General features: G+C 39.8%; 1 protein-coding gene across 1 annotated transcript in view; it reads left to right on the forward strand.

The window, feature by feature from the left end:
• The window catches only part of fam189a1 (family with sequence similarity 189 member A1), a 310,122-nt gene extending 283,702 nt beyond the window's left edge, over window positions 1–26,420 (forward strand). Inside the window, exons 7-12 of the mRNA XM_061887340.1 lie at window positions 4,707–4,842; window positions 11,798–11,876; window positions 11,957–12,733; window positions 18,145–18,216; window positions 21,396–21,712; window positions 25,662–26,420. Coding sequence (XP_061743324.1) covers window positions 4,707–4,842; window positions 11,798–11,876; window positions 11,957–12,733; window positions 18,145–18,216; window positions 21,396–21,712; window positions 25,662–25,859 — 1,579 coding nt within the window. The 3' untranslated portion in view covers window positions 25,860–26,420. The remainder of the gene's footprint in view (window positions 1–4,706; window positions 4,843–11,797; window positions 11,877–11,956; window positions 12,734–18,144; window positions 18,217–21,395; window positions 21,713–25,661) is intronic.
• The last annotated feature ends 338 nt before the right edge of the window (window positions 26,421–26,758 follow it).

Here is a 26,758-nt window from a genome sequence, read left to right on the forward strand (position 1 = left end):
TCCATAATTTATTTTTTTATTTTTTTCAAAAAGATTCGAATTAGCTAGTTTTTCTCTTCATTTTTTTCGGTTGAATTTTGAATTTTAAAGAGTCGAAATTGAAGATAAACTATGTTTCAAAATTTAATTTTCATTTTTTTTGTGTTTTCTCCTCTTTTATACCGTTCAATTAAGTTTTTTTTTTTTCATGATTTATTCTCTACAAAAAACGTTCCGTAAAAGGAAAAAAAAATGTACGACGGAATGACAGACAGAAATACCCATTTTTTTATATATATAGATTTATTTATTAGAAGGTAAATTGAGCAAATTGGCTATTTCTGGCAATTTATTTAAGTGTGTATCAAACTGGTAGCCCTTCGCATTAATCAGTACCCAAGAAGTAGCTCTTGGTTTCAAAATGGTTGGTGACCCCTGATGTAGACTGTGGCCTGTCTCCTCTCTCCTGGTTCCTGTTTTCCCTGCATTTTAAAATTAAAGTCATGTTTTCCTTCACTGCGCCTGCCATCGTTGCCTCTTGGGGTTCGTCACCAACAGATCCTGACAAAACCCTCGTTTTTAAAGTGTAGCCAAGTAGTAGTAGTAGTAGTTGCAACTTCCTCGTTTATTTACGAATTCTGTTCAACTTTCTTTGTTTTCATTTTATCGAAATGCGGATGCAAGTGACGTCAAGGCCACGTAGCGGCCACATTAGGGGCCTGTCGTCTGTAGTCTGATAAAGATTACATTATACTTCTAGACATCTACAGACAGCTGGAAATAAAATAATATTAATTTTGCCTGCAATGTAAACATAGTCATAGTTAGCATCCTTTATATTATTGAAGTATTTAACCCTCTGGTTACATTTGATAGTTATTGTCCTCAAAGCCTGTGATGAGGTAGCCACTTGTCCAGAGTGTACTGCGCCTTCCGCCCATTTATAGCTGAGATAAGCACCAGCGCCCCCCGCGACCTCAAAGGGAATAAGCGGTAGAAACTGGATGGATGGATGTCCTCAAAGCCGAACAGGACATACAAGTTCTTAAGTTTTTGAAGGGAATTACAACATTTAGGATTTTTTTTTATTTAATTTTATTTTATTTTATTTTTTTACTTTTTTGGCTAAAATCTCTCAATATATTTCACTCTTAATCAAACATATCAAAACACATGTTTTGTTTTTTGTTTTTTACGCTTTTGAAGGTTTTATGGCCATGTAATATCCATCCATTTCCTACCGCTTGTCCCTCTCGTGGTCACAGGGATGCTGGAGCCTATCCCAGCTGCATTTTGGCGGAAGGCGGGGTACACCCTAGACGAGTCGCCACCTCATCACAGAGCCAACACAGATAGACAACATCCACACTCATATTCACACACTAGGGTCAATCATCCCACCCCCAGGTGCATGTCGTTGCACGATATCGTCATTTTTTTAGTTTTACCTATAAGTGCGGGTTCCGGCACCATTTTATGTCCAACATTGTTGCAAAAGTAGCGTGTTGTTTGTGTGAACAAGATCCTACTCAATTCATTTATTATTTTTTTTTAGTATATGCTATTTTATACTGGGGCAGCACGGTGGAACCAGGGGTTTGTGCATCAGCCTCACAATACGAAGGTGCTGAGTAGTCCTGAGTTCAATCCCGGGCTCGGGATCTTTCTGTGTGGAGTTTGCATGTTCTCCCCGTGACTGCGTGGTTTGACAAAACTCCGGGCAACACTAAATTTACTCTTGTGTGTGAATGTTGTCTGTCTATTTGTGTTGGCCCTGCGATGAGGTAGCGACTTGTCCAGGGTGTACGCCGCCTTCCGCCCAATTGTTGCTGAGATAGGCTCTAGCACCCCCCCGTGACCACAAAAGGGACAAGCAATAGAAAATGGATGGATGGATATTTTATAGCCTTATAAAATAAAGCTGTTGCTGTATTTTTGAAGAGTCAGTGGTTTAAAAATGGGTTGTCGACATAAGCGGGTTCCACTGTATTTCCAGTTTGAAAACGTTACTCTTCAACTCATTGAAGAGTAACGTACAGTATGCGACTTGTTCAGTAGATTTTACAACACTTAGTTTAATTGGTGGTTGTCGTCAACCCGTCATAACCCCCTTTGCACCATATTACGTTCGAATAGGGTGTTGACACTTCTTAGTTGGACTGTAACTATGCATCACACAATCTCATAAAACGTGAGAGAGGACCAATAAAAATAGCAAATTACTATAATTGTGAGTTCGTAAAAATAAATGTTGTGTCATTATTTTTAAATGTGATGCTTGTGGGTTAAGCAGTGCTGATGGTGAAGTTATATCGGGTACAGTGCATCTGGAAAATATTCACAAACCTTCTTTGTTTCCACATTTTGTTCTGTTACAGCCTTATTCCAATAAATACATTCATTTATGTCTTCAAAATTCGACACACAATACCCCATACTCCCATCCATTTTCTACCGCTTATTCCCGTTGGGGTCGCGGGGGGCGCTGGTACCCATCCCAGCTACAATCGTGCGGAAGGCGGTTTACACCCTGGACAAGTCGCTAACTCATCGCAGATACCCCATACTGACAATGTGAAAAAGTTTTTTTTTTTCACTTTTCAACTTCATAGCAAAGGCTGTAATTACTTAAGTGCATGTGATTTCTTAGTTTGTTTATACTTAATACATTTGCGAAAAATTCTTAACGTTTTTGTCACATTGAGTTGATGACGAACCCCAAGATGCAGAGAAGGCGGCAGGCAGTGTGCGGGAAAACATGATTTAATCTTCAAAAATGAAAAACCAGGAACAGGAAACAGGACGCCAGGAAAACAGGAACTGGAAGACGAGGAACAAAAAGACAGCAAGCTACAAACAGCTACAGAATATAGCTTACCGCTAACGCATACAGCTACACTGACATCGACAAGTAGAAATGACAATAATCCAGCACAGAACGGATGGGAAGGCAGGTTCAAATAGCACTGGCTGATTGACACCAGGTGTGGCCAGGTGCCAATCAGTCACAGCTGAGGGCACACAGCACTCAGGGGGACAAACAGGAAACAGAACCAAAACAAGAACGCTGACAGGAAATACTACACACACAGAGTAAAAAATAAAACACAACCAAACTGTCAGGGGCAAGCCTAACAGTTTTCACACTGTCATTATGGGGTGTTGTGTGTAGAGTGCTAAGGACACAAATGAATTCCCCTCATTCCACAGAGACCTTAGTCCACAAATGAGGTCTACGCTGGATAGCCAAAACTCGGATTCAGGAGGAACAGTGTGGGTTGTTTGTCCTGGTCGTGGAACTGTGGACCAGCTCTATACTCTCAGCAAGGTTCTTGGGGGTGCATGGGAGTTTGCCCAACCAATCTAAATGTGCTTAGTGGACTTGGAGAAGGCAATTGACCGTGTCCCTCTAAGTCATGTGGGCAGTGCTCAGAGAGTATGGGGTAACGGACTGTCTTATTGTGGCGGTCCATTTCCTGTATGATTGGTGTCAGAGCTTGGTACACATTGCCAACAGTAAGTCGCTGGGGCTGCCCTTTGTTACTAATTCTGTTCATCACTTTTATAGACAGAATTACTAGGCGCAGTCAAGGCGTTAAGGGGATCCGGTTTGGTGGTTGCAAGATTAGGTCTCTACTTTTTGCAGATGATTAGGTCGCGATGGCTTCATCTGGCCAGGATCTTCAGGTTTCACTGGATCGGTTCGCAGCCCAGTGTGAAGCGACTGTGATGAGAATCAGCACCTCCAAGTCCGAGTCCATGGTTTTCGACCGGAAAAGGGTGGAGTTCCATCTTCGGGTCGGGGAGGAAATCAGCGTCTTTGGTAATGCGGACACTGTATCGATCCGTTGTGGTTTTGCCGGAAGGATAAGCTCTCAATTTACCGGTCCATCTACGTTCCCATCCTCACCTATGGTCATGAGCTTTGGGTTATGCCCGAGGGGACAAGAACACGGGTACAAGCGGCCATAATTACTTTCCTTTGTCGGGTGGTGGGGCTCTCTCTAAAAGGTAGCGGGAGAAGCTCTGTCATTCAGAAGGAGCTCAAAGTAGAGCCGTTGCTCCTTCACTTTGGGAGGAGCCAGATGAGGGGGCGACTTGTCCAGGGTGTACACCGCCTTCCGCCCGATTGTAGCTGATTGGCACCAGCACCCCCTGCGATCCCAAAGGGAATAAACTATAGAAAATGGATGGATGGACAGATGAGGTGGTTTGGGCATCTGGTCATGATGCCCCACGGACGTCTCCCTGGGGAGGTATTTAGGGCACGTCCGACCGGTGGGAGGCCACGGGGAAGACCGAGGACACGTTAAAGAGACTGTCTCCCAGCTGGCTTGGGAACGCCGCAGGAACCCCCGGGACGAGCTGGACGATGTGGCTGGGGAGAGGGAAGTCTGGGCTTCCCTGCTTAGGCTGCTGCCTCCGGGAACCGACTTTGAATAAGTGGATGGTTGGATGGATAGACAAATTAATTTATTCCATTTTAAAGTAAGGCTGTAAAATAACAAAATGTGAAGCACTGGGAATACTTTCCGGATGCATTGTACTGTACATGTGCAGAACCAAGAATGCGCCACGACATCATCATACCATTGAGAATTAGTGGAAAGTGTTTTGCCATTGTAGCGGGGAATTAAGTTATTAAAAATATATGATGATGTACATGGACTCATATATAATGATTGTTAATTGTTTGTTTAAAAAAAGTTATATCATATCCTTTACAGAGGCCTCCACCTGGACTTTCCTCATTCTCCTTTCAGTGCTATTTATGGGGTGCCCATTAACAGCCCTGGGACGCTGTACCCGACTGACCTGCCCCCGCCGTATGAGTCTGTGGTAGGGCAGACCCCTGCAAGCCAGGTGAGGACGGATTTTACATAAGGGGGCTTAACTTTAATGTTTGTTTTTTGCTAAAGCACCGAATATTAAGGCTTTCTGAGATACATATTCTTTAAAAGACATTGTGTTATATTATATCCTGCTGCTTACTCCACATCCAGGTGGATTGGACCAATCCAAGCTGTCAGGTACATTAAAGGGGAACCAAACTTTTGGGGGAATTTTGCCTAACATTCACAATTCTTATGTGAGACCAGCACACGTTTTTCTTTTTTTATGCATTCTAACTCGTCAATCAATGCCAACCAAAGTCAGCGAACAACGGAGCTAATAGAAGTCGCTCTATTCGTCTTATGAAGCAAACATCATCCAAAAACATCCATCAACTTTTTTATATACCCTCTGTAACAGGGGTGGGCATTACGTCGATCGCGATCGACTTGTCGATCTCGGAGGCTGTGTCAGTCGATCTCAAGCCAGGCATTAAAAAATAGACATAAAAATGAGCAATCATCAATCATACCAAGACTTCACTTTCGTCAGTTGTTTGACATTCTCGGCACCCGAGGATCTTGTGAGATGACGCTGGCTGCTGCGAGCTCATTTTTAAGAAAAAAATCACTAACAGGGCGGACGCAGAGAAACACATTTTATTTCTAGAGACTCCGTACCTACTGTAAAAACTCTAAAGACCGACAGCACAGTTCCTGTCTTCACCATAAAAGACATGTTTCATCCTGCCTGTGCTAACAAAATAAGAGTCTCAGAAAGCTAGCGTGCACAAGCTAGCAAGCTACGGAGTTTGATGCCAATGTATTTCTCCCCCGCCCTCAGCGACCGCTTTCTCACTTGCTTGCCCACCCGCACACTCACTGACGTCACTCACCTGCTGCCAGACATTAAAGGGCCACACACACATATGCTACTCTCATAACAAAGTGTTTAAAAACGAGTATGCAAGTTGGACAAACGAGATGCCAAATCCAACCACTTTCATGTGGTATTGGACAGAAAGGAGGACTTTTTTTTTCCTCCATTTAAAAATGCGGACGTTGTCAGCACCACTGTCTGATTCCAATCAATGCAAGTCATCAGAATCAAATACACCAACTTATATTCTTGTCTTCATGAAAGAAAAAAATCTATGTGTGTTAAACATGCTTGTATTATCATTAAACACCATTAACTTGTTAACAAAAATGTCTCTTTCATAAATAAATAAATATAAATTATAAATAGGAATGAGGTAGATCTCCTCGACTTGGTCAATTGAAAAGTAGCTCACCTGCAGAAAAAGTGTGGGCGCCCCTGCTCTGTAAGTATATATGGAAACTAGTACCAGCCATGATAATAATAGTATGTAATAGTTTTGTATTTTGATCATGTTAGGCATACAGCGGCATATTAATTTCACAGACATCACATTGTTCGCTTTTTCTTTCAACAATAACAACACGACTACTCACGGCCGACTTCATGAGCGCCAACAACAATTACTGTGGGACAAATGACGATCCAGAACCTTATATTTTTCAGCATGAATATAAGGAGCATAATCTACAAACCCCGTTTCCATATGAGTTGGGAAATTGTGTTAGATGTAAATATAAACGGAATACAATGATTTACAAATCATTTTCAACCCATATTCAATTAAATGCACTACAAAGACAATATATTTGATGTTCAAACTCATAAACTTTATTTAATTTTTGCAAATAATAATTAACTTAGAATTTCATGGCTGCAACACGTGCCAAAGTAGTTGGGAAAGGGCATGTGTTAAATCACATTTTCTTTTAACAACACTCAATAAACGTTTGGGAACTGAGGAAATTAATTGTTGAATCTTTGAAAGTGGAATTCTTTCCCATTCTTGTTTTATGTAGAGCTTCAGTTGTTCAACAGTCCGGGGTCTCCGCTGTCATATTTTACGCTTCATAATGCGCCACACATTTTCGATGGGAGACAGGTCTGGACTGTAGGAAGGCCAGGAAAGTACCCACACTCTTTTACTATGAAGCCACGCTGTTGTAACACGTGGCTTGGCATCGTCTTGCTGAAATAAGCAGGGGCGTCCATGATAACGTTGCTTGGATGACAGCATATGTTGCTCCAAAACCTGTATGGACCTTTCAGCATTAATGGTGCCTTCACAGATGTGTACGTTACCCATGCCTTGGGCACTAATACCCCCCCATACCATCAGAGATGCTGGCTTTTGATGAACTTTGCGCCTATAAAAATCTGAATGGTTATTTTCCTCTTTGTTCTGGAGGACACAACGTCCTTTGTTTCCAAATATAATTTGGAATGTGGACTCGTCAGACCACAGAACACTTTTCCACTTTGCATCAGTCCATCTTAGATGATATCGGGCCCAGAGAAGACGGCGGCGTTTCAGGGTATTGTTTGATAAATGGGTTTGGCTTTGCATAGTAGAGTTTTAACTTGCAATTACAGATGGAGCGACCAACTGTAGTTACTGACAGTGGTTTTATGAAGTGTTCCTGAGCCCATGTGGTGATATCCTTTACCCACTGATGTCGGTTTTTGATGCAGTACCACCTGAGAGATCAAAGGTCCATAATATGTTCGCTTACGTGCAGGGATTTCTCCAGATTCTCTGAACCTTTTGATGATTCTACGGACCGTAGTTGGTAAAATCTCAAAATTCCTTGCAATAGCTTTTTGAGAAATGTTGTTCTAAAACTGTTCGACAATTTGCTTACACATTGGTGACCCTCACCCCATCCTTGTTTGTGAATTACCTAGCATTTCATGGAAGCTGCTTTATTACCCATTAATGGCACCCAACTGTTCCCAATTAGCTTGCACACCTGTGGGGTGTTCCATATACAATAAGTGTTTGATGAGAATTCCTCAACTTTATCAGTATTTAATGCCACCTTTTCCAACTTTTTTGTCACATGTTGCTGGAATCAAATTCTAAAGTTAATGATTATTTGCAACAACAAAAAATGTATTTGCATTCAATTGAATATGGGTTGAAAAGGATTTGCAAATCATAGTTTTCCGTTTATATTTACATCTAACACAATTTCCAAACTCATATGGAAACAGGGTTTGTAATATATAATAAGATATCTCATTATCAACCCACAGAGAATATCAGATTTAATTAGCTTCACAGGAAAAAAGTTTAAGTGCATATACACATCATATATGTTGTCTTTGTAGCATATTCAACTGAATATGGGTTGAAAATGATTTCCAAATCATTGTATTCCGTTTATATTAACATTTAACCCAATTTCCCAACTCATATGGAAACAGGGTTTGTACAAGTTTTAGAAGTGATAAACAGATCCAGCTTTAGTGAAACACTAAGCATTGCAGTATTGCAAAGTGCAGTGACGTGCGGTGAACTATACACCATAGATACTTTTGGAGGGTTTTTTTTTTTCTTTTTTTTTTTAACTTAAATTCATATGAGCAGTTCCAACCATTGTTGATTGAGTTTGCACATAAGAATAACATGAAAACAAAGGGAGTAATTTGCTTTCATAAAAACGTTATCATAATGATATTATGGTTTGACAAATTGGTCCAAAAAGTATTTGACAAAGTTGTTATTAAATACTTTTTGGTCCCATTTTCTTTTATCAAAATAAACTATTATTGCAAGTGTATCTTACCTTTCTGTATTTGTACCTGAAGCAGCAATAACACCCACAAACGCTGGCTTACTGTAATAAAAATTCCATGTTTGTTATAAATACGGTTTAAGAAAAAAGAAAAAAGGCTGGCTTCCGCTGAAGAGACATGTGTCTGCTAGCTTAAGTGCCCCCATTTCTCCCAGTGTGGCGAGTCAGATTACTGCTGAGGAATTTAACAATATATCGCCCCCTACTTTGAGGCAGAGGTACTTTCTGCCTCATGGCCTGCCTTTTCCCCGTGGCATCAAGCACGCGCCCCCTCTCACGCACACGCTCAATACACTTTGTGTGTAGCCGTGGAGGCACCACCTGTGTCTGCCTCACTTCTGGTCTGCTGCGTTATTTTGATCAGGAAACACAGAATTTCCGCGATTTTGACCATGAGAATGATCCAAATATACAGGAACCACACCAAAATCACATAGAAAGCATAAACCAAAAGAGAAATATTCAAACTTATTTTATTACTCTGTTTTTTGAACATCTCATAGTTGAGCCTTTTACCCCTTCTGGTGGCAAGGTGAGGCACTGCCTCACTTGCCTCCCCTTACAGCACGTCACTGGCAAAGTGCTGAACAAGAAATACAAACTACGAGCATAATAATATAGAAGAATCACTTACTGTACAATATCTACTCACACTGTGATGCCGACTGATGGTGTATTTATATATTCGTATTTAGAAGAAGAATGAATCATAATCCTCACATAGGTTAAATGGTGGCCACAAATGGGCAGGTTTTTTTCATGTTTTTCTTGCCATCTCCGGGTTTAAATTGATTCTCAAAGTTGGTCAACCCCTTGGTTTACGGCAGGGGTGTCAAACTAATTTTAGATCAGGGGCCACATGGAGAAAAATCTACTCCCAAGTGGGTAAAATCACGGCACGATTACTTAAAAATAAAGACAACTTCAGATTGTTTTCTTTTTTTTAAAAAAGAGCAAGTTTTGAAATGTACAAATCATTATATTGTTGTTGTTTTCTTACAATTAACTGTTGCGGTTATTACTAAATATATTTTATTTGTGGCTAATTATATTTTCTGAATAAATTACGTGATAATGTTCATCAGTCAACTCATTGGTGTTCGTTTTCAATCTATCAACATTAAAAAATACATCAAAATCAAATTATAGTTTGTTATTTATGTAGTTTGATCATTTTCCTCGACTAATGTACCAACATAATGTGGTTTATTTTGTGCATATGTAGCATAATCTGCAAAGATACAAATAAGTGCTATTGCGACATCTAGTGGACACATTTAGAACAGTTGTTTCTTTCATTCAAAAATTTCAGGTACATTTTTATACTTAGCAAACTCATCCCGCGGGCCGGATAAAACCTGTCCCCAGGCCTGATCCGGCCCTTGGGCCGTACGTTTGACGCCCCTGGTTTACGGCTACAACCATCTCCTATACAAATGAAAGCCTTGATTTATGAACTAAATGCTAGAATACACTTTTACCAACAATTTTTTTGTCATTTCAACACAAAATCTGAGTTGTGCATAGCAACATGTTGTATAAATGTTACCTAAATGAGTATTTCTCGGACATTTTCAATTTGTAAAAATAGCTCTAATAGGACAACGGTTGGAGACTCCTCGTCTATACAAACACAATTCATTGTCCACAGCCACATGTAAAAAAAAAACCAAAATAATCACATTTGTTTTTATAATATTGTCGACAACTGATTTCCCTTATCATCCCATAATTCATCATTTCATTTGCCAGCAATGAGTTGTTGTGGGTACTTGTTGAATGATCACTCAAAACTGCAATAATCAATAATTTGACAGAATAACACACATCTGTTAGCCTCTCGTGTAATTATTTGAGGCATGTTTGCTTGATGAAGGAGTTGCGTCATTTTCAAACCAAATGCATGAGCAGAGCTCCCAAGTCCTTTGAATGACACAAAATGATTGACATGATCTGGTATTACAGTGCCCTCTATTGGCCAGTAGTGGCACTGAAGACCACAGCTGCCATTACAAAGCACGGTGTAGTGGAATGGTCCGAAACTTAACTGCAAACAAAGTGGTTTTAGTACAAAAGTTTTATTTACCCAATATCAATAACTACAGGTTGGATTTAATTGCCCATATGCAGACAGACATCGTCTTCCAGAGGAAACAGAATCAAACGAAAAACATGCAAATCATCTTTCTTCTCTTGGTCCCCTGCTTTTTTATAAGACTCCTCATGGGTCAAGGTCCAGTTGTTTTTGCCACTGCTGGCATCATCATAGTCAAGGCTCTCCTAGTCATAACAAATAGTCATAACATTTCTTAGAATGGTCATAGTGCCCACAAACTGAACTTTACCTTATATTTTGTTTCCCAGTGATTCAGAAATAGGCTTTTGGATAGACTTATTTTTCGGACTTTAACAGACACAAAATATGGTATAAAGCAGGGGTAGAGAACCTATGGCTCGGGAGCCAGATGTGGCTCTTTTGATGACTGCATCTGGCTCTCAGATAAATCTGAGCTGGCATTGCTTAACACGATAAATAATGAATAATTCCACTTGTAATCACAGTGTTAAAAATAATCTTCAAAATATAAAATATTCTCATGCATTTTTAATCCATCCATCCGTTTCTACCGCACCTGTTCAAGAAGTTGCATTAATGGTAAGAAGTTATTTATTTTTTGTTGGTTAGCGTGGGGCTTGCCCTCCTGGAGGTTCTTCAGACCACCAAGCATCGACATGAGAGCCTGTTTCAGGGTTACACTATTGTTTTATTTTTCTATAAGTCACTCAGTTGCTTTCCAGCAATTGTATTTTTCTCTTTCGTTTTCGCTCGCGCTCTGGCTCCAGCCCCAACCCCGTCTCTCCTCCTGGCTGCTGCTTATTACAGAGTGACAGGTGATTAGATAACAAGGCCCAGGTGGGCCGTCTACGCACCTGTCGCTGATTTAGAGGCCGGTCCTGGCACACCCCAGTTAACTGCAGGCCCACAGGCCACGCCCCCTCCACAGTTAGCTTTAGAATAACAATGTTATTACAAAGAATAAGAGACCTATTATACTCTAGAAATGTTGGTCTCACTTAATAATGCACACGTTTAGTTGTGTTCAGTGTTAAAAAATATATTATATGGCTCTTACGGAAATACATTTTAAAATATTTGGCTTTTTGGCTCTCTCAGCCAAAAATGTTCCCGACCCCTGGGCTAAATTTCTCTCAATAAAGTCAGAAATTCCACGACAACAGCATGAAAAAAATGAAACTAATGATGCAATTGCACTTTCTGGTGTTGACTATTGGGATTCTCCCAACAGGTCACCACCAGCATCGAACAACAGGCCACGGAATCCAGTCCATGTGACAGAAACACAACGGCAGGACTTAGTACTCAGGGTAAACCTTTTGTCTGCACTCTCTGAACGTTGCATTTTTTTTGTGTGCATACCAGTAATGTCTTGATTTCACATCTCCAGCCTCAGTGGACAGCGCATCCTTGATGGTGTCAGAAGTTGCTGATCAGGACCACAGCGGCTCCTCGGAGGACTTGTGCTCACTAGAGGTGCAAGGCTCAGACTCCTCTCCCTATAGCACTCCCCACAATGCGCTCACCGATGGAAGCTGCACCAGCCTGGAGCTTTGCACGCGCACGCGATGCCACTATGGCTTATCAAACACGGATGCCCGCCCCAGTGACACCGGGTTCAGTGAGTCCTCACACACCCAGGAGTCTCTCGAACGCTCTCCGGACTGGTCCTCGGAAAACTACAGCAATCTGGACCAGGAGGATTCTGCGGATCACTCTCGCGCTTGTGAGGAACTCAGGCCTGCCATGCACCTTTGCGATGAGCTTGCGTCCGCCAAACATTTTCCGGAGGAGCCAGCGAAAGTGTCACCACATTCTCTTATCAAAGCGCGAATGATGAGCCGGAAGCTCCCGCTTGCTGTCGCCACACCGCCGCCTCCCCAGCCTTGCTCCCCGACTTCCGTGGCCTCTTCCGGTGGAACTTCAGCCATCAGTCCCTTGGCTCCCTCTCCTTCTCCCTCCCCTCCTAGCAGGCTACGAGGCCCCCGGCTGTGCTTCAGTGTATGGTCCCCGTCCTCTACTCCACAGCCACCGTCTACCTCATCTCAAAGCGGATGTTCACCCTCAGAGAGACCCCGGGTGCTCCGTGCAGCCAGGAGGTGCCGCAAGCTGGCACGTATTGTCCGCTCCACCAGTGACCCTATCTCTTGCTCCTCTAATACCAGAAGTAAGTTAGAATGTGTTTTTTTATTCATCTCACAACTAGCATGCCGATCATCTTGGCTTTCCGACCAAAGAATGCCTTTACAAGGGTACTTCTGTGTTTGATTATAACCCATTCCAAAAGGTCCGATACAGACCTTTAAAGGCCTACCGAAATTAGATTTTCTTATTTAAACAGGGATAGCAGGTCCATTCTATGTGTCATATTTGATCATTTCGCGATATTGCCATATTTTTGCTGAAAGGATTTAGCAGAGAACATCGACGATAAAGTTCGCAACTTTTGGTTGCTAATAAAAAAGCCGTGCCTGAACCGGAAGTAGCAGACGATGTGCGCGTGACGTCATGGGTTGTTGGGCTCCTCACATCCTCACATTGTTTATAATCATAGCCACCAGCAACAAGAGCGATTCAGACCGAGAAAGCGACGATTTCTACATTATTTTGAGCGGGGATGAAAGATTCGTGGATGAGTGAAGCACAAAAAAAAATAAAATAAAAATAAAAAATAAAAAAAGGCGACGGCTCCAGTGGGAGCGATTCAGATGTTATTAGACACATTTACTAGGATAATTCTGGAAAATCCCTTATCTGCTTATTGTGTTTATAGTGTTTTAGTGAGATTATAAAGTCATACTTGAAAGTCAGAGGGCCGTGGTGAACGCCAGTGTCTCTGAGAGAAGCCATGGAGGAGCCAAGATCACAGCTCCCTTTTGGAAAGCTGCTGCAGGATGTCGCGTAATCCGCTCCAGTCTCTGGTAAGAGCCGACTTAATATCACAATTGGTTGACATGTGGTAGAGAAACATGTTCGCTTGACTGCTCTGTTTTAAAGCTTCACAACAAACAAAGAAACACCGGCTGTATTTCGGTTGCTAAAGGCAGCTGCAATCCACCGCTTTCCACCAACAGCATTGTTCTTTATAGTCTCCATTATTAATTGAACAAATTGCAAAAGTTTCAGTAACACAGATGTTCAAAATACTGTGTAATCGCGCGATGACCGTATGTGGTGCTGGGCTGAAATGGCCGCTCCAACCCATAACGTCACAAGCACGCGTCAACATAAGCGTCATCATTCCGTGACGTTTTCAACAAGGATACCTCGCGGGAAATTTTAAATTGCAATTAAGTAAACTAAAAAGGCCGTATTGGCATGTGTTGGAATGTTAATATTTCATCATTGATTTATAAACTATCAGACTGCGTGGTCGGTAGTAGTGGGTTTCGGTAGGCCTTTAACTATAAGGCCTATTGTTGGGCCACTAAAAAAATTAGGTTTCCATACACTAGACCAGTGGTTCTCAACTTTTTTTCAGTGATGTACCCCCTGTAAAAATTTTTTTTTAATTCAAGTACCCCCTAATCAGAGCAAAGCATTTTTGGTTAAAAAAAAGAGATAAATAAAATACAGCATTATGCCATCAGTCTCTGATTTATTCAATTGTATAACAGGGCAAAATATTGCTCATTTGTAGTGGTCTTTCTTGAAGTATTTGGAAAAAAAGTTATAAAAACAACTTAAAACTTGTTGAAAAATAAACAAGAGATTCAATTATAAATAAAGATGTCTACACATAGAAGTAATCATCAACTTAAAGTGCCCTCTTCGGGAATTGTAATAGAGATCCATCTGGATTCATGCACTTAATTCTAAAAATTTCTTCACAAAAAAAGAACATTTTAAAAATAAACAATATTTATGGGACATGTCCACAAAAAATCTAGCTGTCAACACTAAATATTGCATTGTTGCATTTCTTTTCACAGTTTCGTATTTTGTTGGATTATCATTCAATAAATATATTTATAAAGGATTTTTGAATTGTTGCTATTTTTAGAATATTTTTAAAAAATCTCACGTACCCCTTGGTATACCTTCAAGTACCCCCATTTGAGAACCACTGCACTAGACTAGGCCTGGGCAATTAGAATAGAATAATAGAATATAATAGAGTTTTATTGTCATTATTGCAGTGAACAGGTTCAAAGAACAACAAAATTGGAGCAGATCTCCTAAGGTGCATGTAAAATTTGGTAATATAAATAGTAAAAAAAAGATAGAAATAAGAGATGCATCTACAGTATATACAGTATATGTGTATATATCCACACACAGGCATATATGCATACATATGAATATATATATACACGTATACATATAACATTATTCCACATTATAGTCCGAAAAAATAAAAAGACATGAGGACATGATGGACACATTGTGCTCACTCAGTGCCTGTTTGGTTTTAGTTTGTTGTGGTTTTATTTTGACTTGGGGGCCAAATTTAGAGAAAAAAATGTGCCTGTGTGCCGGTATATCTAATTTTTAAGAACACTAATACAAAACTTCACAATAATGTCTGATTGAATGCTAAAAACTTTATGAAGGATCGCCTTAAAAAACGCAATGGAAATGTCGAGCTTTTTTACTGAATGAGACACCCAGAATGTACATGAAAATAAAGAATGTGGGATTTACAATATTAACTATGAACGATAAAACACTGAATATTGACAACTTATGAACGCCTCACCCCATCTCCCTCCACATACTTTAAAATCAAGCGAAACGCAACAAAAATGCAACAAACACAGCTAAATATAAACGCTAAAAAAAAAATGTAAAAAAGCATATTTACGGCTAGCCTCTCTGGAAACACTGTGGAAACGCTCCACACCCACACTGCTTAGTACCTTGTCGGAGCTGCTGTGACTTAGATTACCATAGTAACTAATTAGATTACCATAGTAACTAATTAGATTACCATAGTAACTAGTATATCATGCAAAACAGCAGATTCCAACCATTGAAATACTTTGTATAGTTGAAGACTTACAGTCATTAGAAAACATCACTGCCCATCATAATGGCAGCTACACTTTGCATTTTAAAGATCAAAAAAAGCAATTTGAAAAGCCTAACAGGCCGCATGTGGACCGCGGGCCTTAATTTGCCAGGTCTGCACTAGACACTCAAAGCGCGCACAAAGACGTGAGAACCCATCATTCATTCACTCCTCATTCACACATTGGTGGTGGTAAACTACATTTGTAGCCTGCAAGGCTTGAATTTAACCACGGCAACCGCGACAGCCCTCGTCATTTGTCATAATACCCTAAAAAAATGTTACCAGCATCGACGGAAAGAACATGTTCTGACGCCCTCGACTTTTTACTTGTTAGTGGACGAGGAATTTAACAATAAAGGGTATATTGATAATTTGCGCTAAAATGATGACGAATACCGTTTAATTTTTTTAATTACCGGAAACCTGTCATTAATTAATGCATTTTAGGCAAAGCAAAGTCAGGAACATGCGAAATAGCGTCGTTTTGGCTTGATGATCATGGCTGGACAAGCTACACGGACTTTGCTCCGGACATTTCCCCTTGGAGTAAACGGAGCCAAGCGCCGTGCGTTTAAGAGCGCGCTGCTGTGTTTGGATGAAGACAGGTGTGGACAATATTGGAGACACTTGTCCCCACACTAAAAGTACACAGCGAAGGCGAAAACTATTTGATGTTGCTTTAATTTAGTCAATGCAGCGTTCCTCAGCTGCTGTGACTGACAGTTAATGACGTGAGGAAACACGCTGCATGCGATGTGTCGTGAACGTTGTAACAACTTGTTTCTAAAGTTTTTAGTTTGTTTATTGGGATGCACCCTTGTCCTTTATTTAACTCCCAACTGTATCAGTTTTCAAATAACTAGCTAAAATGTTTTGTCATCTCATCAAATTGAACATGAAGATTGTGTATTCGATGTGAGAGGTGTCACTCTTTATTTTTGTTGGCCAAAGTGTTGCACTGAACTACAAGGAGGCGTTGTTGAAGAAGAACAAAGCTTGTTTATTAGACTTTATCTTCATTAGCCAAACTGCTTTGAGTTTTTTTGTGTGTGTGTTTTTTCATGTCACAAAAGGTGTTTAAAAATCTTCATGTGACACATCATTTTGTTAATGTTTTATTGTGTAGAGTTAATTCCTATACGACATATTTCTTCTCAAACTCTTAATGGATCTTTCCTGATACAGCATCTAAATGTACCTGTAAATGTACATAACTTAAAAACCTAAATAAATCATTTTTGAAAATACCTCCCTCTATCAAAATGTAAAAACAGCGATAAAAAGCTGACAAGTTGATATTAATCATGACTTTTAAAAAAACAGTTGTATAAATATACTGTACTGTTCTGTGTATAGATAGATAGATAGATAGATAGATAGATAGATAGATAGATGGATAGATAGATAGATAGATAGATAGATAGATAGATAGATAGATAGATAGATAGATAGATAGATAGATAGATAAATAAATAAATAATACTTTATTGATTCCTTCATAAAAATCATATATATATATATATATATATATATATATATATATATATATATATATATATATATATATATATATATATATATATATATATATATATATATATATATATATATATAGTATTTGTATAGAGTATACAACACTTGCCTTAACCTTAAAAAGTTAAAATTCAAGGCCGGCAGCCGCACAGTTAAAATCAAGAGTATACATGGGGACGGCTTGGCGAAGTTGGCAGAGTACCTGTGCCAGCAATCTGAGGGTTATTGGTTCAATCCCCACCTTCTACCATCCTAGTCACGTCCGTTGTGTCCTTGGGCAAGACACTTCACCCTTACTCCTGATGGATCCTGGTGAGCGCCATGCATGGCAGTTCCCGCCGTCAGTGTGTGAATGTGCGGATGTGGAAATACTGTCAAAACGCTTTAGGCTAAAAAAAAAAAAAGGGGGGGGGGGTTGGTGTAGAAAAGCGCTATACAAGTACAACCCATTTACCATATATATATATATATATATATATATATATATATATATATATATATATAAGGTTAAGGCAAGTGTTGCATACTCTATATATATATATATATGTATATATGTATATATATATATATATATATATATATATATATATATATATATATATATATGTGTGTGTGTATAGTATTTACATAGAGTATACAACACTTGTATGTGTATATATATACATATAAAGTTTTTTATATAGAGTATACAACACTTGCCTTAACCTTTAAAAAGTTAAAATTCAAGGCCGGCAGCTGCACAGTTAAAATCAAGAGTAAGATTGATAATTCAGTGTTAGTATTTGAGTGGACCCTGGGCCCCTCTGTAGTGGAAAAGTTGGGCCCCAAAGTCAAAAAGGTTAAGAACCCTCAAACGACTCGTAATAAAAGCATGCATTAGCATATCCTACTATGTCAGAGAATAGGGAGAACTCTGGGTATTTTTTAAGAAAATTGTATATATTTTTGTTATATTTCTAACATGTGAAATAAACAGAGGTACTACTGTATTGAGTTGGACATTTTTGGTTTCTGTGTGTCGTCTTCTCCAGGAGAGCATTGGTCTTCTAACTCTTCAATGAATCCCTCGGCTGACGATTCAGCTCATACATCACCAGAGCAAGGTACACTTTGTTAACTGCACTTAAGATACATATCTAGTATCTGGTATCTACCATGTTCTTTGCTAAAAAAAAAAGTAAAAAGTAAAAAAAGTGCCTGTTTCAATTGATGTTTGTGAAATGAAATTTAAGGACCGTTTGTGTTCACGTGGGTAGCAGTGTGAAAGGAAGGACAACAGCCATATAACTGCTGTCTGGATACGCTGCATTAAAACGTGCACGCAGTGACTTCCTGTTTAGTGCAAGGTTACCTTCAAAATAAAAGCTTGTTTTAACCTGATTCTACCACAACAACTTAAAGTAGATGTAATTATTTTGTTATCCGCTGGAAGAAAGATTTGTGCATGTAATACAATCTGTATTACCTCTCATCAGGAGATTATGTATTTGCCAGGGTTTGTCAGTAAGTTAGTTATTACTTAGTTAAGGAAAGGTCTGAAATCTTTAAAAATAATATTATGTTTACGTTACGTGGCCCCGCCTCCACTCACAGAGACAAAGACAGTGGTTGACTAATACTTTGTTTATTTCACGACTGAACCCTTTTGTGGACATAAACAGACAAACAAGACAAACCCGCAGGAAAATGATAGAAAACGGCATTGGGAAAAGGTGATTTGATTTTGGGGGTGATCCAGATCAAAGTAGGGGTTCAAGTTTGTGTTTAAAGGATTATTTTCTATTGGGAGATTTGCACTCTTAGATTGATTTTCAAGTTGTTATTGTATTCAAGATATAGACAAAAATATTGTATGTATTGGGTAGCGAATTCGGTAATTTTATAGGTACCGACCGGAATCCATCGGTACTACAGTCGAGTTGCAGACTCAAAACCGACTAAAATACCTGGCCATGAAACAAGCAGTCAAGCACTCATAGTGGACTTAGCCGGTCTGCCTTTAGGTAATCTTACAATTTTCCATGCCAACAAAGCAAGAAGAAGGTGCTCAAAAGGCTCCACTTTTCAAAATGCTAATTTACATTGGATTTGCCCTCGACATGCTATGGATTAGCATTATAAAAAGTACAACTAAGATGCTTATTACAATCCAACAACTCGTATGTAAAAACAACAATACTTACAGTTCAAACACTTTCTATGGCTCAACAAATGACAAAAACTGCTACATTTAACTTAATTGCAAAGACTTCTTTCCTGACTAAGGCAACACACCGTAGTCTAACTACTGCCATCTAACGTCTTGGAATTGCATCAGCATGCAAAGTCTACAATATAATAGAGTACAGTGCAGTACTTTCAAAAAAGGCACAGATAACAGCACAGTTCAGTGTTAAATGTTCAATACAAAAAAAACTTATTTTATTATCAAACAACATTTATTGACGCATTTGAACACACACGAAAGTGCAGAAAATTTGTACCGGTATCGTTTCCCAGGCAGCAAAAATTGGTACCGTATTGATTCAAATGGAAAAGGTACCCTTCCCTAGTTACTGCTAAAAACCCCAGCAGCTTCATATGAAATCTTATCTATAACATGGCCGGAAACCAACATTGAATGACCGTGACCTTTGATCTCTCAGACGGCACTGTATCAAAAACCAACATCAATCTCTAAAGGATATCACTACATGGGCTCAGGAAAATTTCAGAAAACCACTGTCACCAAATACAGTTTGTCGCTACATCTGTAAGTGGAAGCTCTACTATGCAAAGTGAAAGCCATTTCTCAACAACATCCAGAAACGGCGCCGGCTTCTCTGGGCCCAAGATCATCTAAGATGGTCTGATGCAAAGTGGAAAAGTGTTCTGTGGTCTGACGAGTCCACATTTCAAATTGTTTTTGGAAATATTCGACATCGTGTCATTTGGACAAAAGGGGAAGCGAACCATCCAGACTGTTATCGACGCAAAGTTCAAAAGCCAGCATCTGTGATGGTATAGGGGTGCATTAGTGCCCAAGGCATGGGTAACTTACACATCTGTAAAGGCACCATTAATGCTGAAAGGTACATACAGGTTTTGGAACAAATTATGCTGCCATCTAAGTGTCGTCCTTTTCATGGACGCCCCTGCTTATTTCAGCAAGACAATACCAAGCAACATTCAGCACGTGTTACAACAGCGTGGCTTAGTAAAAAAAGAGTGTTGGTACTTTCCTGGCCCGCCTGCAGTCCAGACCTGTCTCCTATCGAAAATGTGTGGCGCATTATGAAGCGTAAAATATGACAGTGGTGACCCCGGACTGTTGAACAACTGAAGCTCTACATAAATCAAGAATGGGAAAGAATTCCACTTTCAAAGCTTCAACAATTAGTTTCCTCAGTTCCAAAACGTTTGAGTTTTGTTAAAAGAAAGGGTGATGTAACACAGTGGTGAACATGCCCTTTCCCAACTACTTTGGCACGTGTTGCTGCCATGAAATTCTAAGTTAATTATTATTTGCAAAAAAAAAATAAAGTTTATGAGTTTGAATATCAAATATCTTGTCTTTGTAGTGCATTCAATTGGATATGGGTTGAAAAGGATTTAAAAATCATTGTATTCCGTTTATATTTACATCTAACACAATTTCCCAACTCATATGGAAACAGGGTTTGTACATAAATAACATCCTGTAATTGAATTTTGATGTAAATCTTTTATCTTGACGGATTAAAAATTAACACCAAATAGAGCATTTTAAAACTCTGTCACACTATATTCCACCTGTTTGACCGATGAACATTATCACATCATTTATTCAGAACGTATAAATAACGAAAAATGAAGATAGAATACTATTGACCGCAACATTTAAGTGTAAAAAAAAAAAAAAAAGAATATTATGATTTGTACATTTTCAGAACGGGCTTGTTAAAATTGTAAAAAAAGGAAACAATCCGAATTTGTCTTTATTTTTAGGTTATCATGCCATAATTTTACCACTTTGGCCCACTTGGGAGTACATTTTTCTCCATGTGGCCCCCCCAAACTAAAATGAAATGACACCCCCGCCTTAAGCACTTCAAACACCTTAAGGGTGAATGAGAACAGAGATCAGAACTCCGACTTCCTGGATTAACGAACAACAACAAAAATTTAAATGCTGCAACTTTTTGTGTGTTTTTGTAAAACTTTCCTGAATTACGGTAAATGTGGGCTATGTTTTACAAAAACATCAGATTTTTTTTTTACGTCCGTGCACATGCTGACCGTGTATCCTCTGTTTTGTCTTCAGAGCCATCAGGCGTTTCATCGGATGGCGTCGGCGCCAAACCCAGCGGTGCCAAGAAGCAGCAAAAGGAGGGCAAAAAAGCAGACCTCCACCCTAAAAGTAGAGCTCTGCAAGCGCGCTCCCCCCGTGAACAGCCCCAATCACTGGCTGACCTTAAAATGTTTAAAGACACTAAAATTTTAGTGGCCAAGTTCCTGGAGCATTCCAGCTGCAATTTATCACCTGAGGTCCAGCAAGTCGTCAATAACATCAAGTGTGTCATCAAGTCCGATGAGAAGCACATGGAGGAGGCGATATTTAGTGCCAATGTCATAGATCAGGTAACTACACTGCTTTTTTTAATCACATTATCATTATTGTCATATTGTCATCTTTCACTTTAAAGCAGGGGTCTGAAACTCAGTTTACCTGGGGGCCACGGGATGCCGAGTCTGGGTGAGACTGAGCCGCAAGAAAAGATTTCTTAAAATAAAACATTGCATACTCCTCTGCATGTCGAGTTGTTTAACGAGGTTTTAAATTGTATCCCTTGTGCACCGCAACTTTCTCTGTGCAAATAAGACACGCCGGGGTGACCCTGTGCTCAACATGGAAATATTACATCTCCCGCTTTTCCTGGAATTGTCTTTGCTAATCACTAACCATTCTCTTCACTGCAGGCTTTGAAAAAGACATGTTCGGGGTTGTGGAATATATTTCTTTTTAGCCAACGCACGGAGAATAATGTTATTTCTGCAATGTGTGTCGTTCCGCTTTTCCTCGGCGGTCGGCGGATAATAGCCAGGAAAGTACAGAGATAGCGAGCGCAAAAAAGTGACGGCTCCCGGAGTGTTATCCGGCGTCATATAGAAATATATGTAGTGTTCATCGTGTGAGGCAGTGCAAATTAAGCAATAAAAAAAATAAATAACGGTTTGAAATGGTCCAGGTTATCGGGGACTGTTATTACTGACGGACAGGTGTCGCAGTGTGACTGCAGCCAGGCACGTAAGAAAACCTTCGTCTCCATGGCAACATCTCTGTCGCTTTCACTCATTTGCTGCTTTTCCACTAATGCAGGGGTAGGCAACCCAGAATGTTGAAAGAGCATTTTTGGACCCAAATAACACAACCCTGTCAAGCACCATTCATATAAAACCTGCAGGCCGCACTTGCAGTAAACTTTCATATTAAGGTGGGGGCCGCGAAATAATGTCTCGCGGGCCGCGTGTCTGAGACCAGTGCTTTAAAAAAACATCCAGTGGGTTCTTTTGTCATTATTGGTGGGAAGTCCTGAAAGGACTTAATGTAATCCATCAAGTCAAAAAAAAAAGACACGCTTGCTCACTGGACAGTACGTTCATGCATGTAAAAGAGAAACATCAAATAATTCATGCTAATGCTCGTCCCATGAGCTGATGCAGCATCATCAACAGGCCAGGGCAGAGGCATCAACTAACCCTGGCTTCAGAGGCCATCATGCCATCAACCTGTCCTTGAGTAAATTAGCAGTGAGTGTCTGTGATGCAGATGTGAAGAAATACATTTAAATTGCATGCTTACGTGAATAGAGATCACATAATTATGTTTTGTTTATTTTATTTCTATTTTTTGGGCATATTATGCACTGTGGTCAAAGAAATGCATTAACGTTTTCAAATCAAAATGAAAAGTGCTTTTGCGATCCGGGGCACAGATCGTTTGTTGTTCAGATTTTTGAGTTTGTGTGTGCACTTCCTGGTATATTCTGTCTTCATGGTTACCTCATTTGTTCCACCTGCACTGGCCTTTTGACGCACACCTGTTTATGATTATTGTTTCTGTATTTAAACCTGCCTCCTCCCTTTGTTCGGTCTTGGTTCGTTGATTGCTACATGCAACTTTCACGTTGGTTATTCTGCTTGCTGTGTATCTGTGCTAAGTAACGTCTTAGCTTCCGTGCGCTCGGCACGCGCGTCTTGGACTCTTTAAACTCGATGCTTGTTAGCCGTAGCTTCCCGTGCGAAGGCACGTGCTTTCTTTTGCTCTTTTGCACCAGTGTTCTTTTGTTTTTGCATATTAAACCAAGCTCCTACCTGCAATCCCTGCTTGTCCTGGTCCTCGTACATCCGGGTGTGACTCAACACGCGTGACAAGTTCTGTATTTAACTTCCATGTTCTTGTTACCTAACGGCAGTGGTGGGCCGTTTGGTTCTCACCTTAGGCCTTCAGTGATGCCCTACTTCGTCCAACTTCCCCTCTCGAAATACCGCAATTTATGTCACCACATGGCCAGAAGTTGTTTTTATTTTTAAGTTATCGTGCTGTAATTTTACCAGTCCGGTCCACTTGGGAGTAGATATTTTTCTCCATGTGGCCCCCAGATCTAAAATGAGTTTGACACCCCTGATCTAAATGTTGTCCAATTACCACACAAGGTTGATCTTTTCTTGTATTTTAGTGAAGTCATTTACAAAAAGGTAAACATGTTAGGCTCATAGGCTACTTGCTAGCAGCTACACAACAGCTAAGCACTTAATAGCACACAGGCTATTAAGTGACCTTCATTGAACAATATTGCAGGATATTTGCCAATATTAACAAATATCAAATATTTCAAGGCAGAAGCTTTTATTTATTTATTTTTTCAACCTTTATTGCACCTGGGGATGGGTTGATCGGCAACACTAAATGGTCCCTAGTGTGTGAATGTTGTCTGTCTATCTGTGTTGGCCCTGTGATGAGGGGCGACTTGTCCAGGGTGTACGCCGCCTTCTGCCCAAATGCAGCTGAGATAGGCTCCAGCACCCCCCGCAACCCCAAAAAGGGATAAGTGGTAGTAAATGGATGGATGGATGGGTCTTTTTGACATTAAGAATCTCTTTTTCAAGGGTCTCATGTATTCAGTAACACGTGTCAGCATCATTCTACATACTGTCATGAGCTTAACGTAATAACTTATTTGCTCACTAGGTGTCGCCAAAGACAAATTAACGCTCCTCCACTAAGTCTGTCATGAAGTAGTGCGGGAGCGTTAATTTGTCTTTGGCGACACCTAGTTAGTGCTTTTCATGGCTTTGTTCTATGAGTCATTTCTTTTTTAGAACATGCGACACTACTAAATAATTTAAGTATGTACTATGATTAATATCGGCATTGGCAAATACTCAAGGTTCTAATATCGAACGGGACGCCTTCTAATACTTGGTAAATATTCAGACCCCTCTAGTGATTGTTTTTCGAAAAAGCGACGGGGTACAACTTTAACAACTTGCACTAATTTGAGACTTTAAAAGCAAAAAGTCGTAAGAGTCTTTGTATATATATATATATATATATATATATATATATATATATATATATATATATATATATATATATATATATATATATATATATATATTATTTTGTCAATTTTGTTATTTGGCACAAAAAATATGAATTACTGATTATTACTCCAAAACATGCATCAAATTAAATTCAAGTTCAAGTCAAATAATCGTATGAATATTATGTCACTCTAATACAGGGGTGTCCAAACTTTTTCCACAGAGGGCCGCACACGGAACAATTTAAACATGCAGGCGCGCGCCATTTTGATATTTTTCATTTTCAAACCATACCAAAATATATGGATTTTTTTTTTTAATCCTTAGGGCTCCTGGGGAGCATAGAGGGTCTCAAACACTAAAATGTTAAAAAAATAAGTCAAATTGTTTTTTTGGTTTTTTTTCAAATGCTTACAGTAAATCTTTATATCAACTTGAGGTTGATATAAAGTAAAAAAAATAAGGTTTTATGCCTTTTCTGTCAAAGACAACTTTGTTTTTATAGTAAAACTGAAATATGCAGCATTTAGATAGATAGATAGTACTTTATTGATTCCTTCAGGAGAGTTCCTTTATTTAGCAATTAAAGCCCTCAAAGATCAATAATGCAGGACACCATCGATTTTAATTATTTAATATTTTTGAGTAATCACGGTGAAAATTTCACAGGGGGTACATCACTGAAAAAGGTTGAGAATCACTGGTCTAGATCGCCCTTTTTTCAATACAGCCAAGAAAAGGTGGCACATATTATATTTGTGTGCTGCATGTCAACATCATGATGAAATGCTACAGGTTGGACCATTTGATGCTGGAAATGTGAAGGGGAAATGAGTGTCTCCATGGTGACAACCTATATACGCCCAAAAATCTTATTAAAATGTATTTTACACTCAGTTTATCAATTTGCACACGCTTTTTAGCACGTGTTTTCTGTATCTTAATAGATCAGGCCCTAAGTAATTTATACTTTGATGCACAGGTGATGACTCAGCGCATCAGCGGCAGTCCCAGGAAACGCGGCCAAGAGGATCTTCACCTTCAAAGCTGCGGTGCTTTGAGTTCATCCCCTTCCATGCGCCGTCCCAAACGCCTCCAACAAGCCACCAGCACTTCTCCGAACCCCCTAAACTCTCCCACCTTCGAACAAAGCCTGGAGTGCAGGGAAACTATTCTCTGACCGCCATCGCCGCCAGTACCCGGGTCATCGCTTGTGAGGGCGTTCCAAAGCAGCTGCAGCCTTCCCTTTGCTGTCCGCAAACGCTTAAGTGGTCAGGCACGGCGAAGGGGGAAATGGTCTCAAGTTATATCCCCTTGAGCACCGTGAGACTGTGCAGAGTCATCGGCAGAAATGGTAGCAAACTCAAGACTGTGCCTGCCTGGCTAGAGTGGCTTTGTTCTCATCAGAAAATATAATAGAATGTTTCTCCCTCAGGAGACTTTTTTTTTTTTTTAATATATACTGAGTTTCTTCGAAAAGAAACACACAGACAGTAAGCTGGGATCTGTCAATCACAGGTGTTCTATTACTCATGGTGTTCTTCTTGAACGGGAAGAAATGTGTTTGTACTCGACTGTGAAGGGAAAAGAATGGGTTTCAGTCGCCGTGGATTCTGTGGAACGATTACTGATAGGGTCGTGAATATTTTGTGGCGCCACCGGTTGAAAAACCTTAAAGACGTTTTAACTTACCTCATTGTGTTACATTTCTTATCAGTGTTCAATAAAACATCAGTTTGTATCTTTGGATTGTGTGTCGTTATTAGGGCCCGAGCTGCAAAAAGCCGCAAAGGAGGCCTAAAGCAGGGGTCGGCAACCCAAAACGTTGAAAGAGCCATATGGGACCAAAAAAACTCATCTGTCTGGAGCCGCAAAAAAATCTAAGTCCGGCTTATAATGTGATTCCCAGAGCCCAAAAAAAGTCTGCGGGCTATAGAGCGTTTTCCGTTCGGGCTCCAGTACTCTGGAATGCCCTCCCGGTAACAGTTCAAGATGCCACCTCAGTAGAAGCATTTAAGTCTCACCTTAGAACTCATTTGTATACTCTAGCCTTTAAATAGACTCCCTTTTTAGACCAGG

This window comes from Nerophis ophidion, linkage group LG25 (assembly GCF_033978795.1).
Source record: "Nerophis ophidion isolate RoL-2023_Sa linkage group LG25, RoL_Noph_v1.0, whole genome shotgun sequence".
Taxonomy (NCBI): domain Eukaryota; kingdom Metazoa; phylum Chordata; class Actinopteri; order Syngnathiformes; family Syngnathidae; genus Nerophis; species Nerophis ophidion.